This window comes from Diplotaxodon limnothrissa, linkage group LG7 (assembly GCF_057381915.1).
Source record: "Diplotaxodon limnothrissa isolate DT_005_m linkage group LG7, D_limnothrissa_male_GT1.1, whole genome shotgun sequence".
NCBI classification, from domain to species: Eukaryota; Metazoa; Chordata; class Actinopteri; order Cichliformes; family Cichlidae; genus Diplotaxodon; species Diplotaxodon limnothrissa.
The window spans coordinates 22,851,551-22,863,590 of NC_140602.1; the positions used below are offsets into that span (position 1 = coordinate 22,851,551).

General features: G+C 38.6%; 1 protein-coding gene across 1 annotated transcript; it reads right to left on the bottom strand.

Moving 5' to 3' along the window:
- Positions 1-385: 385 nt before the first annotated feature.
- Positions 386-11,340, bottom strand: alkbh3 (alkB homolog 3, alpha-ketoglutarate dependent dioxygenase). The gene is made up of 10 exons (XM_085357699.1): positions 11,267-11,340; positions 9,080-9,165; positions 8,763-8,872; positions 8,632-8,666; positions 8,447-8,494; positions 7,670-7,773; positions 5,140-5,228; positions 4,684-4,893; positions 4,225-4,323; positions 386-1,785 (listed from the first exon to the last, which is right to left on the bottom strand). The coding sequence occupies exons 2-10, from the start codon at positions 9,153-9,155 to the stop codon at positions 1,666-1,668; spliced, it is 891 nt and encodes a 296-aa protein (XP_085213825.1). The 5' UTR covers positions 9,156-9,165; positions 11,267-11,340; the 3' UTR covers positions 386-1,665.
- Between the last annotated feature and the right edge of the window lie 700 nt (positions 11,341-12,040).

Here is a 12,040-nt window from a genome sequence, read left to right on the forward strand (position 1 = left end):
TTTGAGATACCTGTATCATTTGCATGACCATGTTTTTAATGCCTCTTCTCTTTTTGGATGCTTTCATCGAATACAAAGACACAAAAGCAATTCCTCATCAAGGTAGCATTCATGTATCTGAAAAAATGAACAGAAATGTTACAGATGCTGTGTCTAAAATTTTTTTTTATGTAGAATAGACATGCTCCATCATAGTGGTTTTATGACTGTGAAAAGTAGATGCATTCTTGGCCTTTGACAAGTGCAACGGATGGTAGATGGTACAAGGGTAGAAGTGAACCTAATCCGAACCAGGTTTCCAGAGACGTGAATATTGAGAGACCGTAAAATTAACCAGGACAGAACCTGACAGACAGAAAACACAACAAACAACAAAAAAGGGCCTGTAAGTTTTTTTTATTTACCAAAGAAGAAGTGTAGTTTGCAGGTTTTAGAACTTATGTTCATTCAAAAGCAGGAGCAGGTGCTGATATGAGAACCATCAACGAATAGCACACATGCATAAACATTTTAACAAACTTTGGGTCCACCTGTAAACTCCTGACCTGATTAACTCTGAGATGGGAAACACAAGTTTTGGTTCCCAAACTTTAACCGATCAGTTATTTCAATAAACTCCAAGAATTCATAAAATGAAAAAAAAAGACTGATCACTGCTCAGTGTCTTATATGTCTAAAGTTTCCTACAGATATATGACTGCCACACTAATGCAGGGTAAATGATTCATTGTGGAGGAACTGCTGACAACCTGACAGCTGCCTTAATGTCAGTGCAGTCAGTCCTATAAAGAAGGAGAATGTACAGATTTTATTTTGACCTGATCTGTCTTTTTTCTGAAATGGAAAACCCAGTTTCCGTCATCTCTATGTGAACAAACTCAGAGTTTTTAACCAAACAAGCTGAACCACAACATACAACAGAGAAAGGAACAGTTGAGGTTTCCAGCAATCCCCAGTGATTTATTACCAAATATACATTCATTTGAATAAATAAATTCCAGAATCTAACATTGTAGTGTTCCCTTGACTTTGAACATGTTTCAGCAACAATGCAAAATGAACTCGCTCTTTAAGAGACTCATTAACTTTTATTCAAAAGAAAAATAAAATGCATTTCAGTGGTTGTGGCCACTTTACTTCATTCTTCTCTTTTTGTGGTAGCTCTTTATAAAAAGCTCCAAAGATAGAAAGCTTTAAGTAAATTTACTTAAAGGACATTTCCTTACAGTGAGTACTCAGATCTTGCTTTAGGACAAACTTTTCAATAACATGGTACTATTGACATCACACATTTTGGCTTCAAACTAAAACTCAGCCTAAAAAATGTGGCTCAAATGAAAATTGAACAAAAGGTCAAGTTAAATCAAATAAACGTACGTAACTCACCAAAGCAATATTCAGACCAAAGAGATGGATGTTGTTGGAACTTGTTCTCATTCACAGGGCTGGTGTGGCTGTTATTGTTGTAAAAGGGGCCATTTGGCTCTTCTGATATAATACTAATATCAGATAATCTTGACTGCTCACAACACTGATATTAATAATCACTTACACAGTCTGGAAATCCAAGCAGAGCCGTTCACACCTCAGATCTAGCACTCTGTTTGAAATGTAGAATCAGAGTTTCTTCAGCTTCAAGTACCCGACTCTGAGGAAGATTTACAGTCACTTGGCTGTGAATCGCATTTTGGTACCCGGCCTCTGGCCCTCTGGCTCCGGGTAGATAGTTCTGAAGGTCAAGTTGATGCGTGGGCCCCTGTCATGGTACTCTTTAGCCACTTGATGCTGGTGGGAACAGAGAGACTCATAAGCAACATATTTAAAAGTTACACTACATTTTTATGAAAGAATAAATGAGCAATTAACAATCTTGGGCAAGTATTGCTCTATTAAGTTTCTATTAATGGGCAACATCTACAAATTTTCCACTAGAATCAAAAGAAAGAAATGTATGAATAGCCATGAGCTAGGCCAGCTATATTTTGTTCTATGTAGAAAAAAAAGAGTGTAAAGTGATAATAGACAAATCTGAGAAAACAAACGAACAACAACACAAGTATACAGTCCGGAGAAACACCATCAGAATTGGAAAAGTCCGATTTATTCACCTGTGCAAAGCCAGCACTACTACCTTTTGCACAAGAAAATAATGGCCTTCATACATTTTGTGCAGCTTGTGGACTCAACGACACACACAAGTGCAGAAACACCACTACACCTCCATCAAAATCTGAGAAGGAGGTGCAAGGTTTGCTTATACACAACAGTGTGAAAAGAAAAAAAGAGCTACGTAAACACAGAATGATTCCTGTATCCATTTTCAAACACGTGAAGTACTTTAGCAGGACTGATGGGTTTAGTTAAATATTTAGCCACCACTTCTAAACCTTGCTCCGTGAACCAGATGGTTTTGTTAGGCCAACCATGACTGCAATAATGGAGATAGAATTAATGTCTGAAGTGATCTTTTTCTTGAAAGAGAGTAATGAAGCCCCTGTTAAGTTACTCAGGAGGGTGTCGTCATAAAACACCTGTGACCTTATCCTCTCCTTCTTTCAGCTCAAACCTTTTTCATCTCCTTGCCCCAACTTGTATCTCTCACTCTCTCACCTCACTTAGTTTTTAGTAAGTGAACATTGTGTAGTGGAAAGTTGAGGATAGCTCCATTTGGAGCCCGTCCTGATTTATATCAGTGGTATTGTTTTGATCATTGAATTCCTCTAGTGGTGGACAAAACTTGTTTAAATTTGCTTATGTAATAAACCGTTTTATATATGTACAGTCAGGTGGAATTTTTTTTCTCCACACAACTCTGTATAGTCCAGTGAAAATATGAAAGTGTCCTTATTGCTTTCATAGGAATTAAGAGCCAAGTGTGAGCGTCTCTCCAAGCGTCTATGTTTTGCTATGCATCCTTGAACAAAGTTTAAAAAGATACCTAAACAGCATGGCCCATTTTACCTGCTCTGCAAACAGATTTGGCCATAATGAAATTCAAGCAGCTGTAATATGCTGTAATAACTCATTCTCATACCTGAGTGTGATCCAGTTATTTTCAACAGAACCCAGCTACTCTCTCTGTTACATACACAAGAGCCTTGCACTCATATAAATCTGGCTGCTCTGACTTTGATCGTAAAAAAAAAGAAAAGAAAAGAAAGAAGACTCTCATTAGGTTGAAGCCTTACTCTTCTCTCCAGGCCTCTCCATTCATCCTTGTTACTGGTTGTCCAGGCAAGAGGAACCTGACTGCCTTCACCACACATCTATATGCTCACATGGTGAGTCAGAAGCACTAACACTCCTCTATCGCACAACAGCGAGGAGACTATTCAGTGTGAATGTCCAGTGTTTCATTAGAAGTGTTTTTTTCAAGGTTGCTGTTTTAATAATAACTTAGTTTGTGCAAGAAAGATAATTTACAAAAGCATCACAGTACAAAACTATATGTAAAACAGGCTGAAAAGAACCTTAAAAACAAACTATCAGTGTTCTTCTGTTATCTGAAGATGTATGTTGTTCATTTTGACAGTAAATATAGTATAATGGATAAAATCATTGTTACCAAGCAGGTTAATTAGGTCCAACAGCTAAGCCAAACATTGAAGTAATAATATGTGAGTTTTATATTTTCATTTTTCTGCACTTTATCCTTACAAATGGAACACAGGAACCAACTCATAATATGTGTATAGTTGATTTCTAATATGTAATGTGAGTTAGCTAACAAATAAATCTGGCAACGTGTAGTGCAGGGGTATCGAACTCCAGGCCTCAGGGGCCTGTGTCCTGCAGGTTTTAGATCTCACCCTGGGTCAACACACCTGAATCAAATGATGAGTTCATTAGCAGCTTCTGGAGAACTTCAAGACATGCTTAACCATTTAAATCAGCTGTTTTGGATCAAGGACAAATCTAAAACCTGCAGGAAACTGGCCCTTGAGACACCCCTGGTGTAGTGCGAATGACCCGGCACCTGAAAGGGAGACATTTTTGAATAAAAAGTATTTTTAATTTCTGCCTGAATCTATCCTGTAGCTGGACTCTCTTTGAATAAAGCTTTGGTCATACTCACTGAAGACCCAGCAGCTTAGTAGCGATTACTATTACACTCACACTCACTTTTTGATGACAAAGTTTACATCACTCAGCCCTAAGCAAACCTTAGCGGGCTTGGAGAGCGTAATCAAGGCTTAACTTTATTGCCTGCCTGGTGGAGCCTACCTGCCAGTCGTCCTGTGTGGCTCCTTCCATCAGCAGAAGTGTGCCATGACTCAGAGGAATCCGAATCCGCTCCACGTAAGTGTAGTCACCCTTCTCCTCCTAAAGGACAAAAACACACAGTGCAGTCCAAAGGTTAATCTTCAGTCTATATGCAAACACCTAATGCTGATGCTTTGCTTCACACAGTTTGCAAAGCATCTCATTTTTTTGGGCATCGAATGTGAAATGTGTCCATTAATCTGCTTCACTCTTCCTCCCAAGTTGTACTGTTTCCTGAGGCAGATCAAATGTGTCCATCTAACTTTAATGCACAAGGAGATTACTTCTGATTGGATCACTTCCCAACTCGTCTTGCCTTTCTTCACAAGTTAAGTTAGTTGTGAGACGATCTCATCTTACCAGAATACTTTCATCTTGTTTTTATTATAGTTAAGAATGAAACCCAGTGAGCTAACTCACCGGTGGAGGCTGCTTGCGGAGACTGAAGACTCTGGTGTCGCCCAGACTAAGAGAAGCAATAGTTGGCTTGGGACCCAATGAGGCTTCGTCGTCACTGTGCCAGCCAATGCTGTCATGGCCATCCCGATACAAGTTACACAACAGGGAGTTGAAGCTACATCCAGTCGCATGCTCCACTGCCTTGCAAAGGTTTACCAGAAATGGATGCCACTTGGAGGAAAAAGCAAGAACAATATGCAGAGTTCAGCAAATGAATGTATGACAAAAGGATAGAAAAACAGAATGATGAATGAGGAAAATGAAAGACTCAATGTTAAAATAATATAACAAAAGCAAATATTTCACTCTGTTTAGATAAATTTTTATTCTCCCTACAATTAGACTACAAACCAAAGACTTTGCCAGAGATTGTGTGAAAAAAAAAATTCTGTCACATTTTTGTTACAGTTGTCAAACCTGCATGTTTGCAGCCATTGTGGAGCGAGCATAGGTATATGGGAGCTCTCCATACCAGCAGGTCAGCCTGGGTTCCTCGTATGCTTCACCTGGACCAGAATACACGCACACATCCAAACAGATCAGGAAATTGCCCAGATTAAACAAGAGACAAAAGTTTTTTTTGGTATTGCACAGTGGGGGACACATTTCTGTGAATATTTAAAATCTGCTGATATTTGATACCCAGTCTTAGTGCACACACACACAAAAAAATAACGTGGTTATTTGAAAGCTTAAATAAAAGAGCTGTGCTAGTATTTCCGGGTTAATAACAGAAATTTTATCTGATGCACACTGTACCGGGCCCCTACGGTCCCTCCTGCATGTGGTTGGTCCACAGGAAATGTGTCCATGTGGCTCTTTTGAGCTGAGCCTGACCAGCACTGCAGGCTAATTCCCAACCATCAGATGCTCATTGACAAGGCCCACCCTTGGGTCTGGCTCCGTTAACCCTAATCTGAGTGTGGTACACTGGCCCACTGGTTTTTCCTACATAAAGGTCTTGTGAATCGCACTTCGTCTGTCCCTTCATCTAGAACCAATTTGCCTTGGGAGACCCTACCAGGGACAAAATGCCCTAACAATATGGGACCTAGGATCACCAGAGTACACAAACCCCTCCACCACAATGATGTGGTGATTTGTGGAGGCAATCAGGTGGCAGTCAAAAGCGGGGGACTTGGCGGTCTGATTCAAACTTGCTGAAACAGGCTTTGGGTATATGGAACACCACCTCCCATGAACACGAAGAAGTCTAAGCTACCGCTTCAGGTGGAGAGATACTGGCTAGATATGGTAAGGCTTGCCTGAACACACAATTACAACCAGTCTCCTGGAGAGGGGATGGATTCTGTTTCACTCTGGAGTTGCACCTTAGTGAGAGGCAGGGGTGGGTACACTTGTAGAAACAAGCTTCCATAGCGTGGCTTTGCTCAGCTCTAGGGATAGAGTGGGGGGCTCGGCCCTTCAAGAGTGTCTTGGAGTAGAGCTGCTGATCCTCCACATCTAAAGGAGCCATTTGAGATGGGCATCTGACCAGGATGCCTTATGGGTACCTTATAGGTGAGGGAGAAGGCAGACCCAGGAGACACTGGAGAGATTACACCTCTTGGCTGGCTTGGGAACATCTTGGTATTCTCCCTAAAGAGCTGTAGGATGTGGCCAGAAAGAGGGAGGTCTGGGTGTTTCTGTTTAGACTGATGTCCACAACAACCCAGACCCAGATAAACTGCAGAAATGGATGGATTGGTCTTTTGAGTATAAAACACTCAACCACTCAAACCCCAATCCAGACCTCTGCCTGTGGACAGTTTCATAGAGTAAACCATCAAATCAATCTCTATATTGCGTCAGTAATTTGATGAAGGCAATTCAGTCAGGGCAGAAAACTGACAAATTTGTTCTTACTGGATTTTCTTTCAGTGTCTAACAAACATGTACAATAATCGCCTGTTTTGTCACTGGTTTTCTAACAGGGGTCACGTAAACATCTAAATCCAATTTCTCTGTCTTCCTCTGTGGGTCTGAGTGTACCTCCCTTTCTTGGGAAACCAATAGTTCTCTTCCAAGAAACAATTTTTTGCCTTCGGTGTATTTTGGCCAGCCGTCTGGTATCAGAATACGGTGAAACCAAAACAAACTGCTTGAGCAGCCATTGCTTTTTATGGTGCTGAATTATTACATTATTACATTATTATTTATCAACTCTCAAATGCCAGAAAGATAAGCAAAAGCCAAACCCATTCAAAGTATCCATTTCAAAGTTGTGAGACCAAATGATCGGAAAAACTGAGTCAGTGCATTTAAAGGTTGTTTTAAAGCAGGGCAGGATAAATGAAGGAGTGGTGATACATTAAAGAGCCAGCCACCACTTCTTTTTCCACTCTTCCTTAACCCAAACATTGATGATTTCACACCCTGTGTCTGTGGTGAGTGTTTGGAAATCATGACCACTTGTCTTCATCATTCTGTTTGTTTGCTGTGTAGCTACTGCAGAATTGCACAAAAGATGGACAAGAGCCAGCTGAGAGAAAAGGACGATTGTGAGGCAAAGTCTGGCTTCATCTCAGCACATTCCCCTGTATATCGTCTGTCACCGTATATGGAATACAATGTGAGTGTTCTCAGTGTCAGCTTTTTTTTCAAAATAAAGTTCATACACAAATTACCACATGAGCAAGGCACCTAGTTGGATTTGGAAAACTTTGCATTAAAAAGCTATAATTTTAAAAAAAGAGTATATTAAACAATCACCCAAATCTATTGCCAACAAAAAGTATTCTGTTATTATTTAGAGATCTTTAAGTACTTTTAAAATACATGTACCGAAAACTGTTTTAAAAGGTCACCACTGCACATACATGAAACAGGAACAAACCTGAATCCAACAGCAAACTTCCTGCAGTGGGGAATCCTTCTTCACGCTCCTCTCTACAAACCACAAACTCACATTTCACCTAGTTTACACTGTTAAGAAACCAGTGCTCACCTTGTCTGTAGTTGGTCTTTTGGGACCATGGAAGCTCTGCAAGCAGCTTACTGAACATCCAGTCGGCCTCTTCTGGGGAGAGAAATCCAGGCAGCAGCCGCAGCCTCGACAGATGAAAGATAAATAGACACAGACTAAATCCCCATAAACATAAAGTAAGAGTATACAGTATGTACTTTACCCTGGTTTTCTAAGAGTTTAAAGTCTGGGCATTCCAATTATTTCTGTAAGGCATAAAATTCCTCCTTAACAATATGAACGTGTAACCTTAAATACACAGGGAAAAGGCTCTTGTGTAAAATAGTAAAATTTTTCAACATCCAGATCAAATAGCAAAATCAAATGACTGACAGTTACTTTTGGTTTATTATCCACTACAACCATTCTGTTAAGCTCACAAAATGACCTGCTAAAATTCAAACTGAACCTCGGTAACAAAATACAGACTACAATAACATTGTCTCTCTGTAAATCAGATTTTTCTAATAACAATAAAATCAAAATTGACATGCTAAAAATCTATGTGAAAATAGCCTAATTGTACCTTCCACTATATAATAAAGCACAAGTTATGAAATATACTTAATTATTAAAAACAAAGCTCATTTTATGTGTTTTACTGGGGACCATAAAGTAAAAAGCATGACTTTTATTAAGAAAAAGCATATTTATTATGCGACCACTGCCACCTAGTGGATTTAAAACTCAGGCACTGATTTGTGCAATGTTCAATAAACACACATTCAGCTATTTTCCATTTAATTGTTTTTTACACACCTGGACACCCCTGATGGTCCATGGCTGATCTCAAAATCACCTGCCTGTCTGACCAGAACAAAATGAATCACGTTAAAAGTATGTAGTAGAGGACTCACTAAGCCACCTTAAAAATTGTGTGATTAAAAACGTTATCTGTCATAAAAACAAAGCTGTGGAAGTAAAGATTGAAATTAGTAACTTACTCTATCATCTTCTCTGGTGGCACATCTCTAATTGGCTGCAATAAAGGAAAAAAAAATAAAAAGTAGTATCCTCACATTCATTTTTATTGGCAGCAAAGACTCATTTTGACTTCTTCACGTGGACAGTCTACCTGGGAGGGCTGGAGAAACTCAAAGGTTTTAGTTGTTTTCTGAGGCCCAAAACCCCAAGAACCAGAGGCCACGTTGGCATTTTTGGATTCATTGCAATTTGGGCCTGCACCTGTTTAAAAAAACAGAATAAAAATCTTGTTTCCTACGTAAATGTCAGCCCAATTTATCACACTTATTTAAACACATAACTGTATTTCATAAGAGAGGAAGAAAATTCCTTATATATATATATTTTTTATCTACCTCTATGAATGACCTGAGCTGGCAAAAGCATGCAAATCCTGCATTTCACAGTACACACTACACTTTGATTTACCTGTTGGACTTGAGTGTTTTGGCAGTCGTTTCGCCCAGCAGCCCTGAACTCTGGCACGCTGACGCTTATCTGACATCACATCAAGTCTATGATGTGAGAAAGAAGAGAAACAGATTCATTCACAACTATAGGATTTCTTTATTTGAACACAGAAACTGGCTCTGTACACGCCATATCATAAAAAGGAATTCACACAAACTGACATTAGGGAAGAATCGAGAACAGTTCCTAACTAAGAACCAGTTCTAGATTATCTTAGCTACCTGACTCTAATCTCAAGCTTATCAAGCTTTTTAGTCAATGCTGGCATGTTTTTTTTGACAGCTGTACATTGCAAAACGGGAATGTCAAACATTTGACAGTGGAACGTTTTCACGCATGTGAGCCTTTATTCTATTCAGCAGTTTCAACACTGTGAGATAATGAGACAAAAACAAATCATGAAGAGTCAATATCAGAACTGATAAAGATCTTTTACAACCAGAAGTATTTGGACAATATTCTCCCACCTGTACAACACCACACTGGAGTTCAGTTCATCTATCAAGATTTCCTTCTTTAATTCAAGGGGCTTAACAAAAATACAGCATTAAAAATTTAGGAGTTATAGCTTTTTAAATGTTTTTCGTATATATAGCCCCCCAAAATTAATTGGATAAATTAATACAATTGTAAACATAAGGACTGTTTTTAATACTGCTTTATAGTTAATGACTGTCTTAAGTCTAGAACCCACAGCCTTTGAGAGCCACCTTCAATTGCTGCTTGGTTGTGGGTCTCCCAGTCTTCACCTTTGTCATCAGTAATTTAAAGTTTCCTCCAAGTGTCAGGTGACTGACTAACTCAGCTTTTGAAGAATATTTAATTTCTTTTCCTTGAAAAACTCTTGGGTTGCTTTTGCGGGTTATTTTGGCTCATCATACATTTGCAAGTCCTGACCAGTTTTGCCGCATTTGGCTGAACATGAGCAGAGAGTATAGTCCTGTACACTTCACAATTCATCTTGCTATATGTACCAGCAGTCACATTAACAATAAACACTAGTGACCCGGTTACAGTGGCAACCATACGTGCCCACACAATAACATTATCTCCACAATGTTTTACAGATAATGTGTTATGCTTATAATCGTGAGTTATTTCTCTTCTTCTGTTCCCGTCATTCTGGTTAAGATTGCTTTTATGTGTTCGCAGAATTCTTTTTAGCTTAAGTGTGAAAGCTGTTTTAGATGTTTTCGGACAAAGCCTGATCTTGTTTTTACGTGTAACCAGTGATTTACACCTTGTTGTAAATTTACATTCATGAAGGTGACTCTGGACTGTAGACTCTAAGTACACCATTGACTGAGATCCATAGACCTACCTCTGTGAGAATTTTCTACACTTGCATCACTCTTTCACACCACATATTGAGAGTTCCAGAATAAAGACATCATATGCAAGCAAGGAAACAACTCCAGAAATGTTATCTTCTTAGTCCATCATGAGATGAGAGAACAGACTTCACCTGGCCCTGAAACTGCTTATCATCCATTTGTCCAATTACCTTTTAACCTCTGAGCAACTTTGTATAAAAAATGGCTGTAATTTCTGTATAGTTACCACAATCCAAAAAATCTAAATTTCAATCACGTCTTCATAATTTTATTTAAAATCCACTCTGCCACTATCCAAATACTACTCTATAAGTCGAACGGAGAATGGCACTCCTACTAATGTCTTATCAATGTCTACCCCTGCATGCAGTTTTTTTTCCCTTTATGTGAGTGCGTGGAGTGCTGCTCAGATCTGCAGTCCTTTGTGATGCGTAATCAGATGTTGTGAGTTATATATTTTGTTCGAGTGGTAGTTGTACTACGTTCTTTTCCCTCTGTGCCTAATGAAAAGCACAATTTGTTGGATTTGTCGTAGAATCTTAAGGTTTCTGAGAATAAAATATGCAGCCATCAAATTGAACAAAGCAGCTTTTAATAAATTGTTCGATAATTAAACGAAATAATTTCTGTCCCTTTTAGTTAAAGGATAATTTCGATAGTAAACTGGCTATTCTTAACTGAAATACTTGATTAGCTTGGTGCTCAGTATACGTAACAAAAAGTTACTTTAAATAACACTTTTTAAATGTCATACTTCGTAAGAAAATACCAGGACTAACTAATGTTGGGAAAAAAAACTTGAATGACTTACCCAAGTGGTCGCTAAAGCATATCTACAGAACTAAGAGAAGATGGGTTTTTTTTAATTTAAGCTGTAGCGCTGTCAGCCATGGCAAGAGTGTAACAGGGAAAATAAATCCTACCTGGAACCGAGATGTGAAACTATAGTTCCGTCTCTAGCTCTCCTCTCTCCCGCTCTTTTTTTAAAATATATTTTTAGCACAATTTAATGTGAACTATGTCACGAATAAAACTAATACATTTTTGTAGAACACATAAAAAGTGAACGTATATTAACACATGGACACAATGAACGTTTCTAGACAGTGAGAATTAACAATTTAAATAAATCATTTTAATTAGTGACCATCATTCATTAGAATATCCAAATGGTGCAGGTGAAGGCAAGACAGTTGTCAATTAATAAGCTTCCCTTTTCAAGCTTAATAAGATTGGGCTTCAAAATGTTTTTAGGATAAGGCTTGATTAGGGGACTATGCTTTAGGCATTAGACTTTCCAGGATATTCTGAGCCTGTCCACTTTTCATTCTCCTTACAGGGATTCCCGTTGCATGCCTCCAACAGATCCGTGTTCCTGAACTTAAGTTACTGGCACATGATTTTTCCAGGGTCCATTCTTTCCTCTAATCATATTAAGAATTTGCTCATAGGGAGCACATATTTGGTAATATGATTGTAGGGTTTCTCTTTGTAATATTATTTAACAATTGCTAATAACTTGTTATTTGGTGCTATATAATTAAACTGAATTTCCCCAAGTCTGGAAATTAAATTTGCTACATCA